Raw genomic sequence first — 21,362 nt, forward strand, 5'->3', positions numbered from 1 at the left:
CAAGTAAACCAAGCTATACAAATAAGCTAGTGATAACTAAATATTAAAAATATTAATAACTAAATCAAAACCCTAACCCCAACCCTTACTGGTGGCTGTGGAAAATATTAAAAATCAAAACCCAAACCCTAATGTTCTTCATTACATGAAACAATATCAATAATCAAAGACAACAAAAATCAACCAACGTTCTGCCATAAAACACAAAAAAAAAAAAAGAAATCATGTAAAGGAGAACGAAATAAAAAAAACTACACATAAAACACAATGCAAGGGTTTAATCGTTACCTACCAACTCAGATTCACAAGGTAGATGGTTGACTTGGTGTAATTGGACGGCCAATGAGAGGGGCTTCGATCGATTCTTCAAGAGGTGGTGCCTTGGTGTCTCTTAATCGACTAGGGTTTCAAAATAACCCCCTTCGCGAAATTTTTTTTGGGGGGGGGGGGTTTAAAAAACGTAATCCACAAAAAGTAGTCGACTACATAATAGATTTAGTCGATTAAACCTTCATGATTTTTAATCGATTAAAACGCGGGGTTCATATTTCCTGAGTTTTTGCAATGTAGTCGACTAAAAATGTAACTTAATCGACTAAAGGGGGCAGGATGGTGGATAGTCCTGGGGGAGGGGCAAATTGGTTATTAATTAATTAATGAGGGGTAAAATGGTCAAAAAGCCTAAGATATTGTAATAAACAATTAGAATTACTATCAATATTACTACCAATCAATTTCACCGTTAGATCGATTATATTGATCAAACGGTTATATTTATTTCCATCTTTGTATGGTTATGATTCTTCATATTTAATGTGAAAACATTAAATATGAAGAATCATAACCATAAAAGGTGGAAATAAATATAAAATGTTAAATATGAGGAATCAAAACCATACAAAGATGGAAATAAATATAACCATTGGATCCATATAATCGATCTAACAATGAAATTGATTGATAGTAACATTAGTAGTAACCCAAATTGATTATTATAATATTTTTCCCCTTTAAATAATAATTTCAAATTCAAGTTCGAGAACGGAGCACCTTAAGTAACCATTAACCAATGCTAAGTGGGCAGATAAGCCCCACATCCAACAAAATCTACCTCTTTACTATTTGATTTCAGTTTTTAGTCTTCTTCTTCTTCTAAGGATGTATGAATCCTTCAACTTCAAGGCGAGTATCTTTTTATCAAACCTCTTCTAATGAATGCAGAAATAAACTCAGTGCGGTGACAATTTTTGACCGATGACTTTGACATCTTTTGCTAAAGAATCATGCTGTTTTATAAGTTGCAATATGAACACCGTCCATTCCATATTAGATGCAAAGATGGAAAAAAGAAAAAAGAAAAAAGAAAAAAAAAAAGAGGCTTGAGTTTATGAATCCATTACCACCACTGCTTTAAAACAAAACAAAAATTAATAGATGCATTTCTTGATTATTGATGATATTAGAAGGGGACAAATTACCGCCTGTAATAATTTAACGTACCTACCGAAAACACTATAGTTAGTCCATTTTGAATCAAGATACGTTTTTTAATTATAATCTTTTTGTTTAGTCAATAAGTAGTACGATTGGAAAGGATGTGCTATATATCTACTATACTATGATAAAAATTAAAATAAAAAATTTAGAAAGAAAGAAACGAACACTCAAACAAATTGGAGCGATTGGTTGTCTTGTGAAATTTATGTGTTTTCAAGGTCTGTTTATTTAGTTTTTCCCTTGAGTTTTTGTTACAAATGTAAACTTATTGAATAGAATTTAGTTTTGCAATTTATTTCATTTCAAAAAAATTAAAGCTAATCGTTTAAACACAATTAAGCCACCTATCTCCACCTTATCAATATTTAAAACAAAAAATGAAAATTCATGATAACAAAAATCCGGTGATCTTATTAAAATATAGAGTTTGTGCAGGGTTGATTCATCCATCTTCTTCTCATTAAAATCATGTGTGGTTGGTACACTGCTAACAGTCCCTCACAATTCAAATTTAGAAAGTTTTTAAGTACTTAATGGGTGCAGCTCAGTTGGTAACTTGGCGTTGAGTTAGTGGGGTTGGACATGCGTTCGATTCCTGCTGAATGCATTCTTGGGGAGGGGGCTGAACTTTTAGCCATCACTGATCCCTCGCACTCCGGATTAGTCCCATAGCCGGCTCAAAGAGTCGAAGCTCGTGGAGATACCAGAGGGAACCAACTCGCCTCAAAGAGATAATTAGAGTTGGGTAACTCCAAAAAAAGAAATTTTTCAAGTACTCTGATTATTGATTTTGAACTCATTAATTATCTAATATTTTAAATTTCATATTTTGTTATTACTTTTTTTGTTTGTTTGGTGTTTTGTTAACTTTTTTTCCTTAAGATACAGGTTAAAATGTTTAAAAAATTATTGTTATTTATTTAATCATCGTAATTATTAAAAGATAGTTATTTGCTTTATATTAATAATAATTTATTTTTTAACCCGAGCCTTAAAAATACTGTTGAGAATTTATTTCATAAAAATTTATGATGAAAGAGTATTTATCTCACTATCATATAACAAATATGCGCAATTATGAGTTATTAGGTATATCCCCTTTAATAATGGTCAATGGTTATAAACAAATATGCGCAATTATTAGTTATTAGGTATATGCCTTTTAATAATGGTCAATGGTTAGATTTAAAATCCAGAATATGCGTTGTATTCTATCTGGGAAATACAATTTTTTGTTGTAAATCCTTGATTTGTGACAATCATTTTGAACTCTGAATAATCTTAGTAGAGTTGGTACACATATTAAAGTCAATTATGAGAATGTCAGAAGAATATTGAGAAAACATGTTTAGGCAAAATAAAAATAAATTAATTTATTGTATTTTAAATAAAAAATTATAAATTTATATAGATATTTTTGCATCATTCATGTCTTGGTTGGGCTATATTTATATATTTGTATGTGTCACGTTCAAATTGGACTCACAGGTCATGATCCATTTAGACGTGACCCATTTAGGCGCGACTCACGTAAAGGTGACGCTTACATGGGACGTGACCTGTGACTTCAATTTGAGCGTGATATTATGCAATAAATGTATAATTATTTTTAAAATAACAATAAATTTATAATTTTTTATTTAGAATATAATAAATCAATATTTTTGCCAACATGTTTACCTATCTTTATGTTCCCAGGATGAAGAAACACGTGAATCTTTCTGAATGCTGAATACATCTCCTTTTTCATTTCCATTTTCCCACAACGAAAAGTTTGAGGCTGGATGGTGGGGTGTACTGGGGTGTACTGTCTATTCCTACCTCTATTTTCTTTTTGGTTTTAATCTTATTACGAATAATTGTATCAAAATATATTTTGTCCTTTCTGTTTTTATCTTATTGCGAATAGTTATATCAAAATATATTTTGTCCTTTCTCTAGTGCTTTGCCTATAGCAACTGTACGAAACTAAGAGTTGCTTCAGGTAATCGGAGAATGAACTCGTCCCATTTTACAAGTGCTTTTTTAGAGACAAACCTTAATATTGCATGAGTTCCTTCAACTAAATGCATCAAATTTGTCTATCCCTATATACATTGAGGAAAGTTGTGGTTTTTTACTTTTCTTTTCTGAAAAAGACAATTATTAAATGGGCAGGTTATATATTGCCGATCAATTTAATTTTCTTGTTTTTATTGTTACTTTTGTACAATTGGATTATATTTAAATTAATAATTTCCAAATATATTGATTTTCTCTTCTCTTTCTTCTCTCTTCAAATAAATTCTCTCTCTTCTGTTTCATTAGTCAAATATTCTCTTTTCTTTTTTTTAAGGGGTGGCTTTTTCTACATTCAATTCAATGTAGATAACTTATTTACATTGAATCCAAAATGATGTCGTTTTGAAGCGGAAATCAAGGTATTTTTATAATTATAATTTATTTCAAGGTTATAATAGTATTTTTCATTATAATTTTTTAATTTTTCAACTCAAAACGACGTTATTTTGGAAGCGAATGTAAATAATTTATCTCCGTAGAAACATTAAAGCCTTTCTTTAACCAAACATTCTCTTTCTTTAATTAAAAATTTTCTCTTTCCTTTTTACTTGTTTGATTGCTGTGAGTGAGTGAGAGTAAGAACAATTAAAATGGATTATATTAGAGGTGCACATTGTCAAGATTAAAGTGAGAGAACATTTATTTCAAAAAAAATAAAAAAATAAAATTGACATTGCATATGTTGGAGATGGCTAACCTTTCTTTCCCATAAATTTTTGCCTTTGTCCTTAGTGTTTTAGGTTTACTAAATTGTTTGTTTTTCAGTTATTTTAATGACAATGAAAGTAATAACAACTAAAAAATGTGAGAATGTGTGAAGTCAAATTAATGGGACCTTGCAAAATGTAGTCTAGAAATTCTCCAACGAGAGAAGAAAGGGAGAGAGGAAGAGGGGAAATCAATATAATAGAGAGAGAAACAAGAGGTGTAATTTGTTAAGAAAAGAGAGAGAGATACAAAATCCAGGGCGAGAAACAAAGAGATAGAGGTGTGTAACTTTTTTTTTTTTTTTTGGTATCCGGTGTGTAGCTTTTTTTATTAATATAAATATTAACATAAAAAAGAAATACCAACATAATAATTTCTTAGATTGAAAAAGATCTAGGACAAAATGAAGTTTTAGTAATAGAACCTTCTTTTCTTTTATATTTGAAAACTCAAAAAATGGGTAGCTTTAATGTTTTTACAGTGGATATAGATAAGTTATCTACATTCGTTCTCAAAACGACATCGTTTTGGGTTGAAAAATTAAAAAAATATAATAAAAAAGACTATTATAACCCTGAAATAAATTATAATACAAAAATACCTTGATTTTCGTCTCAAAACGACGTCGTTTTGGGCTCTCTACATTGACGGTAGAAAAAGCGAACTCCTCAAATAAATTAAGAAAGTTAATATTAAACAATTTAGCAGTGATAATTTTATTTTGAAGACTTAAATGAGTATTAAAAAAATCACTCCACAAAATTTATTTATATATAAAATTAAACTCCGTCAAAGTAAAATCTCGCGTTTAATAATTTAAAATAAGTTATGGCAACGGGCTCATTACATTGTTTTTTTTTGTGTTATTTATTTAGATTATAATTTTTATAAAGGGGAGAGACAGAGAGAGTTAAACTTGAAAGAGCGGTTTTAATAATAATACCACTAAGTTTTATTTGTTTATGTGATTTTTTTAACTGATTTTATAAATCTTTGTTATAATAAAAGGAAATATGCAGATACACTCTCTGAATTTTATCACGTTTAATGATCATAATAAGTTTTTGGAAATAACATCTGTCATTTTAAGGAATATATGTAAGCTTATATCATATTAGATCTTAACCGTTGATTTCCGTCCATCAACGGTTATAATTTATTGGATCAAAATTATTAATTAATTAATAATAAATTTAGCCTATTAAGTTTGACCCAATAGATTATAACCGTTGATGGACGGAAATCAATGGTTAAGATCTAAAATGATATAAAGTTATATCTTTAAAAGAATAGATGTTTTTCCCTAAGTTTTTTCACATAAAAAAATGTTTAAAATATTTTTGAAACTTGCAAACAAATCATTCAATTCACTAGCCAAGCCAGCATACTTTATAATGTAATTTGCAAGATGTAGTAACCCTCCATCTGTCTATATTTAAAAATATATATTTAATCTATGATTTTTTAATAAATATTGAATAGTTAAAAATGAAATTAAATTACAAAGGTAAAAATATTAATTTTTTAAAAAGATATGAAGAAATTAAACTTTGTGAAGTATATTATTGAATGGGTTTTATAAGAGTTATGTTGTAGGAAAAATGATTGTGTAATGTTATAGAGATTCGTTTTGTGTGCCACAGTTTTTTTTTTTTTGTTTCAAAAAGTGTGGGCCCCACAAAATATTGTGTGTGTAGGAAATTTTGTTGTGTCATGTTAAATGATAAATGCAAACTCCTTATTGAATATGTGTAAAGTATGTACTTAACAATTTATTTTATTTACAAGCGAGTTTGTTTAAATAGTTTGGAAAAGTTTAACCACCACTCGATCGTAGCAATTCAAAAGTTTGTGATTACTTATTTTAAACAAAATAAATATAATAAAGACAGCTTTTATGCATTTATTCCCAATAATAAACAATCAAAATGAAACATCTATTATTAGTGTAAAATCAAATTTCAATTTTGGTACGAGTATTTGGATAACTTTGTTCTAATTTTATATTCTACGTGTATTAAATGCTCCACTTTTTACATGCTAGCTCACAACCAATATATAATAATTATATTGGGTCAAGGTCTTAACGCAGTGGAAGTTACTCTTTTTCCTTCTTAAATTTTTTCCAAGGTAACAAAAATGTGCTTGCCCCTTGGAAATTGATCAATGCCTATTGTACTGCATGCATAAAAAAGAGCATCAGTTTCTTAAGAGCTACCAAATTCAATTACCCCAGCAAGTTATAAAAAAAGACATAAGACTTGAAAAACCGAAGGAGCAAGGCCATTTTCAATTTTTAGAGATATCAAGAAGCTAACGAAGTTTTACAAAGCACCAAGTCCCATGGCCAAAGAGAATAGTGTTGTATCTCAGTTTCCCAACAATTCACAAGTGCAGGGTGAAAATTTTGATCATCAAAATCTTGTAACATTAGTAGCAGATAAAAGAAAGGTGGAGAATACCGAAGGACTTGAGGGCACATTTTCTGCGTTTCCTGGATGGTATGCTGATGAATCTTGGCCAGGTACTCTTACTTCATGCCAAGTTTCTCTAGGGAGGATTCGATTATTTATACTGATTTATATGCTGTGACATCAAATTTATTTTATATTAGTATTCAAAAAAAAAAAATTATAGTTTTATGAGTAAATACCTTTTTTGGTCCCTGGCAATATCGACGAAATCCTTTTTAGTCCCTGACAATAAAAAAGGACCAAATTGGTCCCTAACAGTATGTAAAAAGGGCTACGTTAGTGATGGAGGAGTTGACATAAGGACTAATGTGGCCCTTTTTTCATAATTTTAGGGACCAATTTGGTCCTTTTTTATTGCCAGGGACTAAAAAGGATTTCGTAGATATTGTCAGGGACCAAAAATGGTGTTTACTCTAATTTTATTTGGTGTTTAATTTTCAAGTGGGCCTTTTTAGTATTTAGATACCCAATTGGTAGTGTTATTCCACGGCTGACTATGAAATCAATTTTATTTTTATATTTAATAATAAAAAGATAAAAGGTATAAAATTAATTTTATTTTTAGGATTTAGATACCCAATTGGTAGTGTTACTCCAAGGCGAAATCGATCTGTGATCACTGACTGGAATGAATTTTGACAGCAGAAGAGAGAGTTGTTAGACACAGATAGAAGGTTAGAGAGAATAAAGAGTAAAAATTAAGATTATAAGGATTGATTCTGAGCCATTAGATTTAATTCTGATCTAATAGTGATTAAGTTGGTTATAAAGTTGATAAACTTTTATAGTGATAAATATAAACCCTTCCAATATATATATATATATATATATATATATATATATATATGGTCGGAGAATTCTTTTCTCCTACCAGTGACCCTTCGATTTCAGTACAGTATTTTCTTTTATTTCGTTTTGTTTTTTAATAGATGCGGACTCATATAAGATGTGTCTATGGCATGAGAATTTTCACTCTCTCTCTCTCTCTCTCTCTCTCTATATATATATATATATATATATATATATATATATATATATAGGCTTATCATTTCTCAAGCTGCTTGAGATAACTTTGTCTTCGGCTACTAAATCGTAACCGTACAAAGATAGATCAATGGTGATTAAGGTAGAGAGAGAAAAAGAAAGTCATAACTATTCAAAGCTGAATAAATTAATATAAGAAAATAAGTAAACAAAACGACGTAATTTTTGGGTAGATGGAGATAAATATATCTCAAACTGTTTGAGAAATATTTCTCCCTATCTTTCTCTCTCTCTCTCTCTCTCTCTATATATATATATATATATATATATATATATATATATATATATATAAGGGCAGGTTATATTTACAAACTTTTTTGTTTACAAACTACACTATGTTCTCCCAGGAAAACACTGATTACACTACGTTCTCCCGGGAGAACATAGTGTAATTTGTAAAAATTTTCAAAAAAAATTTGTAAACGGATCCTTCCCCATATATATGACTTATCGTTTCACAAGTTACTTGAGATAACTTTATCTCCGGCTACTAAATCATAACAGTACAAAGATAGATAAATGGTGATAAAGGAAGAGAGATAAGAAGAAAATCATTACCATTCAAAGGTGAATCAATTGATATAAAGAAATAAATAAACAAAATGACGTAATTTTTGGATACATAGAGATAAATATATCTCAAGCTGCTTGAGAAATATTTTTTCTCATATATATGTATATAGGGTTCGCTTTTTCTATAGTCAATGTAGATAAATTATCTACATTGAGACCAAAATATATCATTTTAAGGAAAAAAATCAAGGTATTTTTATAATTATAATTTATTTCAGAGTTATAATAGTTTTTTTCATTATAATTTTATAATTTTTTATCCCTAAACGACGTCGTTTTGGGAACGAATGTAAATAACTTATCTACATTCACTGTAGAAACATTAAAGCGACTAGAATGTGAAAAATGATATATTTTTCATATATATCTTTTATATATGTATATGTAAGATTCTATTTCTATTATAGAATAAAATCTTCTATAAAATATATTTCGTTGTATACCAACCTATATTCTATTCATATAGTAAATATAATAATAATTTAATATATATATATGTGTGTGTGTGTATATGAGGTAGGATATTGTAACAACCAATTAGTGTTACTACCAATCAATTTCATCGTTAGATCGATTATGTTGATCCAACGGTTAAATTTATTTATATCTTTGTATGGTTATGATTTCTCATATTTAATGATTTCCCATATTTAATGTTTTCACATTAAATATGAGAAATCATAACCATACAAAGATGGAAGAAAGCATTAAATATGGAAAATCATAACTATACAAAGATGAAAATAAATATAAAGTATTAAATATGGGTGTAAGTGAAAATTTGAAACCATACGGGATTAAATGATAAATTATTTAAGCACAATAGGTCTAAGTAACAAGTTTATAATCACAGGAGTAGGTCTAAATAACAAGTTTATAATCACAGGAAGTCAAGTGATAAATCATAAAATCACAGTAGGTAAAAATAAAGTTTTCCCTTATTTTATTATAATGATATTGTAATTTCTTGGAATTTCACCAAGCAGTTGTTAGTAGCTACATCTTGCAACCACTGGTTAGCGGGAAGAAAGTGTGTTTGGTTAAGATTTATTATAATGCATATTCAAAATTCTTGTTGTTTAACACTGGTCACAATTTCCCCAACTATAATTTGTGAAGACAATGCTGCTTGGATTGCACAAGTTAGAGAAGAATATATCAAAGGAGATATAAGATCAAACATATCTCACCAAAAAAATTTCTGTACTCATGAATTCCAAGAAATCATCAGATTGATGTTAAACAAATGTGAATAATCCTGCCAATTTTTTTTACCAAATCACTACTGACATCAAGTTTTGAGAAATTCATATATAACATTGGTACGCGACAAGTACACAAGACTAATTAGCTCTAGCAGTATCTTTATGGTCCAATTAAGGGGAGTTATACACATTGTATTCTTCACTTTACCAAGTTTTTTTCACAAGAGTTTTTCTTGGAAATTTTTTAATGAGATAGTATAAGTTAACGTATAATAAAAGACGATGAATATGATACTCTTTTTCCTTCGCTATGTTTTTATCCCACTAAATACATTTTTTAGCAAGATTTTAACAAAGCATATTCATAGCGTATAGTCATCCAATTGGGGAGCGTTACAAAATATCCATGGATGACTTTAATTTGGATTTTGAAATGGTAACTAGAATTAGAATTCTAAAAACCGTTGCCATTTAACCATTTATGATTGTTCAATACCAGAGATTAGTTATCATTTAATGCTGTAATCCTATATATGGATACCATCATGTTCATGAGACTATACTTTTCTTGACACACATTTCTCATTTTCTTCTTGACTTTCTCCCTAATTTTCTCTCTAATTTCTACTTGATTTCTCTCATGCAAATTTCCCTCATCTAAACCTCTTAATTCATATCACATTATTATTTATTTGCAGCATTTTGTGCTATTAATTATCATATCGAATAATTGTACAGGAGCAGCACACATATACAAGATGGAAAAGGTCATATTCCAAGGGAAATCAGAATTTCAAGATATCCTTGTATTTGAGGTACTTGTTGTTCATAATTCGTTTCATATGCTATAAATATTAAGGATAATATTATGAAGAATAATGTATTTTATTTGATTATTAAATTAGTACAAATATTAAATAGAAAATAATTAAAGGGATACAACAAACCTCTAAATTTTTATTACCTACTAAACTAGGTTAAAAATCTTTTGCAAGGCACAAAATGAGAAAAAGACAACAACTCTTACTCCTTTTTTATCCCAATTTTGTAGCACATAACATAATACAAAAGGTATTATCATTGTTGGGCAAATTAGATCGACCTGGTCCGGTTCAGTCCTACCGAAAACCAGACCATTAACCAATTGCGGGCACTGCCCTACTTCTATAAATCTATCACCAATGATTAAGGCTTTGTTTGAGAGTTTGGAGGGGAACAAAAGGAAATGAATTCAAGGGAGAGAAAGGGGAAGAAATGAGAGGAAAATGAAGGGTATTTCTTTTCCTTGTTTGGAAGTTAAAACCCCCCAAAATATTTAAACTTTAATTTAATTTCTAATAAATTATAACCGTTAGATTGAGGGAAATCAACGGTTATGATTTGGTAGTAAGAAGTAGTAAGAAAAATAAGTAGTAAGTATAACTTTTCTCATTTATTTATATTAACTTTTTGGATAAATGGTGCTAAGTAGAGGTCTTTTTTAGCTTCTCTTTTTCTTATAACTAGAATTTAGGGCGAACAGATTTTTACAAAAACTCTTATAATAAAATGAGTTTTTTTATAATGAAAGAAAAAATCAAAAGCTCTTAAGCGATTTTCTTTTTAAATTGCATCAGTTTTTTTTTTTAAATTAATTAATTTTTTTTTTGAATTAATGGTGCTAGGTGTCGAACCTGGCTCCATCACTTGCATGGAAATAAATTCAGTGGTCCCTTTCTCTCTCTCCTCCTCCCCCTCTCTCTCAGGGTGCATTGGGCTGGGAGCGTGCAATATTTGCTCCACTTGCATAGCTCCTTAGCCAACCATTAAGGCACGTGTTTCTACTTATAATATGATTCTTTTTATATTTATTATATTTTTATATATGTATCTGGTTCAATCAGTTTAATCAATAACCTATTAGTTGAATTAATAATCCATTGACCGAGTAACTTTATTGGGTAGATGACCAATCCAAGTTTAATAACGTTGGATTATAATAAACTTTGAGTTATTCTTATATTAATATACCTCAAATTTTAATCCTATGCATTAGTCGTCAAAATAACACAAGAAATTATAGTGTGACTCAAAGCACGTGTGTTATACTCTTTTATTTATACTATTCCTTCAAAATGCATAAAACAAAAAAAAATCTTTTTCTTTCTTTTACATACATTCATGTCACATGTAAGTAAAAAAAAAAAAAGTTGTGCTCAATTTTGGTAGTGATTTTTCATTAGTAAATAAAACATTTGCAAATATTACATTAAGTGTTTCATCATTGAGGCCGCCTCATCTTGGATTTGGATGAAAAACTTTGATTATTTGTTTTTATTTTTCCTTAAGAACCTAAAAGATAGTTAAGAGAAACATTATTTATGTGGCTATCCAGCAGTTCGATACAGAAATAGTTTGTGTCCATTTCTCTTATAATACTGTCATTTGTTTAAGAAATATAAGTGGATCTAAATCTGTCTGCCAAATTATTTGATTATATTTTTCCTTTGTTGTGTTTGAATAAAAAGTTGATGACTATTTGTGCAGTCATCAAGACATGGCAAGGTTGCAATTCTGGATGGGTATATCCAGCTGACAGAGAATGATGAATTTGCTTACCAAGAGATGCTCACTCACCTTGCACTTTGTTCCATTCCAAATCCAAAGAAGGTTTTTTCTGTTCTTCATTCTCTATTCCTCCCAAGTGAACTAAGAGCCTAGCTAATGGGAAAAAAGAAACATTTCTGAAAGAACCAAGAGAGAAAATTTGTTTAACAAGGGGTTTATGAACATTACAGGTGCTGCTAGTTGGAGGAGGAGATGGTGGAATTCTTAGAGAGATATCTCGCCATTCTTCTGTTGAGCATATTGATATATGTGAAATAGACAAAATGGTGATTGATGTGAGTCTTTATGTTAACATTCCTAAGTTCCACCTTTTATGAACTTTGACAGAAATGTATTAAAAATAAAAAAGAACCCTTATTAAAATTTTCTGCTTGTATATGCATTGCTTTGAAGAATATATTCTAAGAAAAACCATACTAATTTCTTAATGCTTTTGAGTATACAGGTTTATAAGATGTTTTTCCCGGATATAGCAGTTGGTTACCAGGATCCTCGAGTGCATGTTCATATCACTGATGGTAAGAAGTTAAGCCATTTGTTTTCTAACTTACAAAGCAAACATTTCTCTATATATTAAATATCTGACAAATGTATTCAGGAATTGCCTTCATCAATTCTGCTACTGAGGGCACTTATGATGCTATTATATTGGATGCTTTCAACCCAATGGGTAAAACTATCTTTTCTTCCTGTCAACTTAAAATTGCAGCTATAGTGAGAAAAGAAAATTCTCATTTTTAAAAGCCTTAAAAGAAATAAAAGAAGTTCAATGTCATGCAGGACCTATTGCAGAAGTGCTTGCAGATAACTGCTTCTTGGAGTCAGTAGCAAAGGCTCTTCGACCCGGTGGAGTGCTGTCTGCTCCAGCAGAAAGCTTGTGGCATGAGAACTTTATCATTGCAGATACCATAGCAGATTGCAAGAAGATATTCAAGGGCTCCGTCAACTATGCTTGGACCACAGTTCCTACATATGCAAGGCATTTCTTATTAAACTTTTATGTTTACCTTTTCTCATTTCTAACTCTCCCCCAAAAATGGGGTATTATGAAAAGTTTTTGTTAAGAAGTGTTTCTTTGTTTTGGTTTACCAGTGGTGTAATTGGATTTATGCTTTGCTCAACGGAGGGTCCCCCAGTCAACTTCAAACACCCAATAAATCCACTGAATCCAGAGCACAATGGGGTAGCAAAGGGACCTCCCAAGTTTTATAACCCAGAGGTAATCTATTGAAACGATTCTAATTCAAGGATTAAACTACTTATTTGTTTTTCTTTGTTCTCTTTTCAACTAACTTAATTGCCTGTTCCTCTCTTGTTTTTTCTTTTTTGTTACTACAGATCCATGCTGCTGCATTCTGTCTGCCTTCTTTTGTGGAGAAGGTTATTGATCCAAAAAAGACATTGACAAAGAACTCTGAGTAGTGTTTAGGAATTTCTGTTAAACTTTGTATTCACAAAGAACTCTGAGTATTGTTTGTTCTTCATATCTATGGGTGAAAGGATGCCCATGAAGATAAATTTAATGTTATTAATAGCTACATGAAGCTTTATTCGAACAACTTACAAGTATATTATGACGGGAGACAAATATCAAGTTTCTACATTCAATCACTTTGCAATACGATACAGATAACATGGTACATTTATAGGAGCAATGGATGCTTAACATCACATATACCTGGTGAGTGATTGTATAAGTTACTGGCGGCAATATTCTAGCTACCCTTGCAACTAGATTGCATTGACAAAAGCTGAACATATCTCTGAAAGAGTAAACACTGTTAAAGAGGAATTTGATTTGTATCAAAATCTTTTGGGTACATGGACATTATACACAAACCATAAGGTAGAAAGAAATAAATAGCTAAAAAAACAAGAACACCAAGATCAGCCTCTTCACCAACTGCTGCACGACGTGGATTGATCCAGTATATCTGTATTGCACACCATAAGCAGTATAAGGAAGCTATGGACAAGATAAGTAGCATTGACTGATGTGACTTTTTCTTTATGGAGTTTGAGGCACTTGCTCTGCATGGTAATGAAGAAGAAAGAGAGAGAGAATATGTCAAAATCATGCTGTGTCTACAATATAAACTTGATGGTTAACATGGAAAGTTGCAAAAACAAACACCTGTTGAGGTAAAAAAAGCCTCCAATTAAGCAAGCACATAAGAAGCCCACTACAATAACAGCATCTGGGTTAACCGGTGCTCTGCTTTTCCACCAGCCAGTGCTCAAAATCCAAGTGTAAGTGGTTGTTTTCCCATTCTCCTATATGATTTTGAAGATAATATGTGTCAGTCAGTTAGGAGTGTATAAGAGTAAATTTTCAGGACGAATTGTAACAAAGTGGCTGCAGCATTTGGCTTTCCTTTGGACATCGTTAGATAATTTGCAAACCAGTAAAATTCAGCTGAATACCAAGTTTCTGCCTTAGTTTCCATCAAAAGAATAGCCAATAGCACTATACTTGTACTTTGTAAATGCTAGAATGAAGATCATAAAATTCAAGTTTTTACTTCAGAATTTAGGTAATGAACTTAAGGATGGCCAAAAAAAAAAGGTAGTGAGCTAAAGAGAGACAAATATGTTAACCTTATGAAACAAAAATACAAGGCAAACCAAAGTTTAAAAGCCATAAACAGGGTCAATTGCTACAATATGGTAGGCAAATAAGGTTCATTGACCCTTTAAAGACCATACACGCAAGTAGAATAGCAAGCAGTTCAGTATATTCAATATAAAATTGCACGGGAATCCTGGAGAGCAGAAATTAAGGTAAATGGAATGGATCATGACATTATCTTCTTAGATTAAAAATCTTAAATTGCTCTTTTCCATTCACATAATTTAAATGAGATTTCAACATTTTTCCTAGCGTTTCCATTATTTCAGTTGAATTATTTGACTGATGAGATTGGTTTAATATTCTCAAATCACTAAAATGGAAGGAGTACTACGAAAAGGATTGAAACCCAAATATTAATTGAATTCATTATTTGATTTTACTGATTGAAATAACCAAATGTTGATAATACTTGTAACACATAGCATATAAGAGTAAAATAAAACTGCAAACAATCTAACATCCCCTAGTTGGCCTAATATAAATGTTGGTTCCCCATCTAGGTTGCAGGGACAACTTGAGTGTGTAGGATGCTTTGTTGCTTGACACAATTTTGGACATGACATCTAAGATGCGTATGGCTCATCTTAAGCGTATATATGTGTTGTTATCATTTTGCAGTTTATGCATCCTGTTAATGCTCCACGATATGTAAATCTCAGAGACTTCTACTAACAAAAGGCAAGGAGTTAGGCTTAATCTGCACTTAACTTCCACCGATGCATCTAATGCCAACGAATGACTTATGTAATCTAAAAACATGAAAGTAGATTGAAACACAAATCAAAAGTAAATCGCTGTTTCTCATTATAACAACCAATCAGGCCAAAATTGACAGGAAAAAATGTAACAGAACTTGTTATATAAAAGTTATATCAATTTATATAATGAAGGAAATACTAAACCCATGCGACTCTTGGAAATAATCAAGTGTGAGTAAGTGGTGGTGAAGTAAGTTCCACATAGTCTAAACATAGACCAAGTGATGACTATATAAGTGCAAAAAGACCCATAAACTTACAGCTGCAAGGTTTTGGGTTGAGATGTGGTGTCGGTTCACTTATTATGGTTTGTCATTTGGCCCATTGGTGGATGTACCCTTTGCAAAGGGTTTTGCGCTCCCCCAACAATCAAAATATAGACGCTTATTCATCTATATGTGAAAAGCCATACATTTTGCTTCATTTAACATTAGTCAAGAAATTTGTTGTAGCGGACACAAAACGGTTGGCAACATAAATGGTGTCTACATATTACCTCAAACAGATCATCTAGAAAAAAGTGAGTAAAAGAGCCAGCTGATATCAAGAAGAAGCATTGCGTCCTTGTAAGCGGCACCTGCAATATGAAGTTAATGATATTGTAAAACCTAACGGAATTTTCAGCAATATCAAATAAACGTCTAATGAACAAAATGAAACTTTATAAAGATCACTCCAAAAAATAGCTATCCATTAAAACACACACAAGCAGACGCTTTTACAAATCTTATAAACATATGATGTTAAATACTTCACATTTACTACTAACATATTACATAGATAATGAAAGAAACAAAGTTAGCTGATTCAACACCCCTTTCCCTGCAGAATAAACAAAGAGATAAAACAATAAAGGGTTAAAGCAAAGAATTAAATAGAAGGTGAGATTCTCACCCTGGAGACAGAATCAAGAAGCTGTCTTTGAACAAGATAAGAGGATATCCTAGAGTAGAGAAAACAAAGAGGAAGTCCCAAGATAAGGATGTAGTACAAGGGATGGTGGATGAGATCGGCCAAGGTAGATCCCAGAGTATCAGCTGGTCCACCCAGGACTGAACCAAGCCACTCAGAGAAGGAACCAATATCTGGTCCAAAGAAGGCGTTGACTGTGTAGGTGAGTGTGTGATGGGGGCTAAACCTGCCATTGGTTATGCTGGTCATAGCCAAGCCTGAGCCCATGGCATACATCAGGTGAGGACCAGGACCTGGCATACCCTCCAATCTAATCTCAGATGTTGCAACAAACAATACTGAAAACACCCCACAAAAAGTGATATATGGATGTGGCTACCTGCACACACAGGTTTAGGATGTTTCACAAACTGAGGTAACTAGATGTCTGAGAAGGGTAGGGGTAAATCCAATAAACTGTGTTAGTTATGTTGGATTGCAGTTACCGGTTACCCCTTTGTTCCAGTTAAGGTAAAAGTGACACCGTGTATTTTTTTTTTTGGTTTTAAATTGTACAAGCACCTCCTCTATAAATAGAAACTTACTGTTCGTTAAATTACCTCATGACATAGGCATTTGGTCAATTTCATTGAATTGGTCTGAGGGACATGCTATCTGCCTGTTGAAGGAATTTCCATGAGATCGATGAGAATGAATTAGAGATTTCCTTTCTATTCTCCTAACTGTTTAGTTTCATGATCTTTGTATGCTAAGAATATATTGGCTAATTTTTTTTATTTTTTTTTGTGAACTATACTTGGTAATATTTGGTGAAATTGCACATAAATTTTTCTTTATGATAATCATTTACATTTTATCTTTGTTTCTAAATGCACCATATATGTGTATGTATATATTCATGATCCATCTGAATCTTACCATTTATTAGGGTCTCAATTATTATTCCCCAAAGAGGCGAGTCCGTTGGCTGCGGTGTCCTGTTAAGTCACAGTGGAATTGCCATGAGTTTTTTTAAATGCTTTGGATCCAAATGATAGCTATTTGTTTTTTGTTTTTGTTTTTTTTGTTTTGGGTTGGATGACACTAACAGTAGTCGGCAAAAAAATTAAAATATTGTATTTAAATTAAATAATTACGCATTTAATGTTGTTTCGTAAAAAATTACACATCTACTGCACAATGTGACGCCAGTTTTGGACGTCACATGTGACGCCCCATTGGGGCGTCTTATCCATGGGAGAGACGCCCCAATGGGGCGTCACATGTGACGCCCAGAACTTGCGTCACATGTGTGCTCTATATATTTCCTCACCCCCTCCATTCAATTCACACCTCTTCTCTCACTCTTCATATCTCTCTTCTCCACCAACATTCCTTTATCTTTAATTTAGTATTTGAATTTTAGTTGTAATTCTATTTAAAAATGCGCTCAAATCCTGATTCTATTCGTGTTGTGTTATATTACAATGGTAGGAAGGTAGAAGGTCGACGATGTGTCATATTCGAAGGTGAAAAAAGGCCGACACGTATCCGACGCAACACAACCATTGGCGAATTGCATCAGAGAATTCGACAGAAGTTAAGTCTTCAAGACAACCAATGTATCACTGAGATCACGACAAGGGTGTGGCAAGGTGATAAATACATTAGTTTGAAAGTGCTTGACGATGAAGACTTGGAGATGACAATGGAAGAATTTTGCAACCAGTCAAGGACAGATTTTCTAGAATTGTATGTCGACATCGTTGCAACAGAGAATGCTCCCATACCGGTGAGGTCAGTTTATTTAAATTCTCCCCGTCTTCCAGCTTCTCCTGCCGCTCATGCGTCTCCAGTTGGTATCTTTTCTGAGGGAGATGAAAATGATCCGACTTGGGAAATGCACGACGAAGATGACGATGATGACGATGAAAATATGGCAATGGAAGAACATCTTCTGGCGGAGGATGCTAGTGCTTCAGAAGGAGATGAATCTCGTGAGATGGGTGCGTCTGAAATTTCAATATTCCATCAACCAGTCGTCGCGCAAATGCCGCAGTTGAATGACGTTACGTCTGCTCCATTTGGTATTCCACAAGAAGGTAATTGTTCCCATTTGTATACTGCGTGAATAAATAACTGATTTAATACCTGAATTAGTAGTAATTTCGTATTAAAAAATTATAATCCGCAATTGCAGGTGACACAGATGTTATTCCTTTTTGGGAAGGAATTCCGCATTATTCTTACATTGATTGGAGTTATCAGAGCGAACAAGAATCATGTACTGATGGTTCGGTGTCTGGATCGGCTTCAATACAAGGTCTGTGGCAACTGGGTGACATGTTATTTGTCAATCAAGAATTTGCGAAAAAAAAAGATGTCCAAATGGCACTTAAGCACAACCTTATTAGGGATCAAGAAGCCATTGTAATTGAGAGCACGCCTGCAAAGTTGTCCATGAAATGTTGTGCGTACGATCAAGGTTGTCCGTGGCGCGTAAGGGCGATCAAACCGGTGTTTTATGAAAATTGGAAAATAACGAGATGGGGTGGAAAACACGAATGTGTGAATGAGCACATTTCCCAGGGTCATAGACAGCTCGATGCGGACGTTATTGCAGATCTCGTGATAGGTACCTTTTTGTATTTTAAATGTGTGATTGACCACAAATGTGTAATTAAATTCGTTCGATGTTATCGAGGCACTGATATCCTCTTCAATGCAGGGATGATAAAGTCTGAACCATCTGTGTCAATCTCTTTGGTGCAAGAAAGGATAACTGCTAAATATGGCTTTCAAGTTTCGTACAAAAAGGCGTGGTATGCGAAGCAGAAAGCGATGGAAATTCTGTACGGTGATTGGGAGGAATCGTATGCTTTTTTACCAAGGTGGTGCGAATACATGCTTCGCTTTTCTCCAGGTTTATTTTATCATATACAAACTAATGATCTTTATGCCGAGCAGAGCTTAGTTTCTGGAAAAAAAAGTTTTTCATCGCATTTTTTGGACGTTTAGACAGTGTTGTGAGGCGTTCAAATTTGCCAAACCCGTCATCCAAATTGATGGAACACATTTATATGGAAAGTACAAAGGGAAATTGTTGGTGGCCACAGCCCAAGATGGTAATAATGAATGTTTACCGATCGCATTTGCCATCGTAGAAGGCGAAACTTTGGAAGCATGGGATTATTTTCTCGTTAATATTCGTGCTCATGTGACTACGATGTCAAACATATGTTTGATATCCGATTGGCATCAAAGCATAATATCTGCAGTGGAAAATAACCCTACTTGGCAGCCGCCAAATGCGTATCACGTATTCTGTATTCGTCATATTGCAAGCAACTTCAATCAAAAGTTTCGAAATGAAGATTTGAAGCGGATGTTACAGAATTTAGGTATACTCATTGACTGAATGCTTAATTATTTCTTTCCATTATGACTGTCAATTTATGTTTAATTCGTTTATGTCCAATTTGTGCAGGTTATACTCCAGCAATGGTTGATTTTGAAAGGAATCTTGCGAGTTTCCGTGAAAGTAGTCCTCAAATTGCTGAGTGGATAGATGCGATTCCTAAGGAAAAGTGGTCGCGTGCCTACGATATTGAAGGACGAAGGTACGATCATATGACAACAAATTTGGCTGAATCTGTCAATAGGGTTTTGAAGGGAGCCAGAAATATGCCTATAACAGCATTGGTTAAGCATACATATAGCAGATTGGTTGCATATTTTGTTGAGAGAGGAACAAATGCTCTTGCACAACTTCAATCAGCTCATCGTCACTCCAAACATGTTGTTGAATTGGTCAAGAAGAACCAGGTAGATGCAACAGGCCACCACGTTCGTGCATACAATGTTGAACATACTGTATTCGAGGTTGACGCAGGTTGGGAACGTTCATATTCTGTCAACCTCCCACAGAGATACTGTCAGTGTGGAAAGTTTAAGGCCTTTAAGTATCCATGTAGTCACGTTGTTGCTGCTGCGTTAAGTGTTAGGCAGTGTGCGTTCACTTACGTTGACGACGTCTTCTTGATAAATAACTTGGTCGAGGCTTATTTTTTTCCGTGGGAGCCAATCGGAAACGAGGAAGCAATACCTGAAATTAGTGGTGCAAAGATTATTCCTTATTGTACTATGTTGCGTGCAAAAGGTCGTCCAAAGTCAACTCGTATCCGCAACGAGATGGATGAAGTTGAGACAAGCCAGAGCCGTATCAGGTGTGGACTTTGCAAGGAACGCGGCCATAATCGTCGGCGATGTCCAAGTCGTGGGAGAAACGAATGATTTGCATATTATGTTCATATTTTGCTATTGGTTATGTTATTGCATGAATTGTAATGTCCGTTATGTTGGACTTTTTACTTTCCGTTTATGTATGTTTTTAATCTTAAATTATTAATTAGCTAATGTTGTTAGTTACCGTAATATAAATGCGCAAAGAACGATAACCAAAACATAGTGAATAGTCCAAATAATATAATAATGTAGCGTCCACAATATAACAACATGCTACACTCATATGACATATACAAAAGAACAAAATAATAACAATATGAAACAGTCCACAACATAGTGAATAAACAAAATGTCAATGAAACTAGGACCACGGTGGTCATGGCCTATGTCGTGCATCCCTATCTGGCAGTATACGTCTGTCCCAGACTGGGTCACCCTGATGGTCCTGTGGAGGTGGAGTGTGGAAGTCATCCATCGCCGCACGGATGAAATCATCTGATGGTCCTGCACTGCTGCCCGGCACATCAAAAGGGGTGTGTCCCTGACTGTGAGAATCCGTGGCTAGAGTCTCCCCACTGTCATGGCTCTCTGCAACAAGGCCTACAGAGCGATACAACTCCATCGTGTCCTCTGCAGACCAAAAGGGGTAATCGGCATCAAGTCCCTG

The 21,362-nt window shown here is 32.8% G+C and overlaps 3 protein-coding genes across 3 annotated transcripts; 2 read left to right on the top strand and 1 right to left on the bottom strand.

Moving 5' to 3' along the window:
* The first annotated feature begins 6,609 nt into the window (after positions 1-6,609).
* Positions 6,610-13,641, top strand: LOC133285408 (spermidine synthase 1-like). Its single transcript, XM_061482617.1, has 9 exons — positions 6,610-6,790; positions 10,301-10,377; positions 12,089-12,211; positions 12,340-12,444; positions 12,615-12,687; positions 12,768-12,839; positions 12,950-13,148; positions 13,262-13,388; positions 13,508-13,641. The coding sequence occupies exons 1-9, from the start codon at positions 6,610-6,612 to the stop codon at positions 13,589-13,591; spliced, it is 1,041 nt and encodes a 346-aa protein (XP_061338601.1). The 3' UTR covers positions 13,592-13,641.
* A 152-nt stretch (positions 13,642-13,793) lies between these two features.
* Positions 13,794-16,918, bottom strand: LOC133285409 (uncharacterized). Its single transcript, XM_061482618.1, has 4 exons — positions 16,454-16,918; positions 16,056-16,136; positions 14,304-14,443; positions 13,794-14,200 (listed from the first exon to the last, which is right to left on the bottom strand). Exons 1-4 carry the CDS (start codon positions 16,769-16,771, stop codon positions 13,951-13,953), a joined length of 789 nt encoding a protein of 262 aa, XP_061338602.1. The 5' UTR covers positions 16,772-16,918; the 3' UTR covers positions 13,794-13,950.
* Positions 16,919-18,500: 1,582 nt separating this feature from the next.
* On the top strand, positions 18,501-20,743 carry LOC133285432 (uncharacterized). The gene is made up of 3 exons (XM_061482646.1): positions 18,501-18,552; positions 19,179-19,307; positions 19,938-20,743. The coding sequence occupies exons 1-3, from the start codon at positions 18,501-18,503 to the stop codon at positions 20,741-20,743; spliced, it is 987 nt and encodes a 328-aa protein (XP_061338630.1).
* Positions 20,744-21,362: the final 619 nt, after the last annotated feature.

This window comes from Gastrolobium bilobum, unplaced genomic scaffold, assembly GCF_033153095.1.
Source record: "Gastrolobium bilobum isolate Gb01-03AN ecotype WA unplaced genomic scaffold, APGP_CSIRO_Gbil_v1 utg7290, whole genome shotgun sequence".
Lineage (NCBI taxonomy): Eukaryota > Viridiplantae > Streptophyta > Magnoliopsida > Fabales > Fabaceae > Gastrolobium > Gastrolobium bilobum.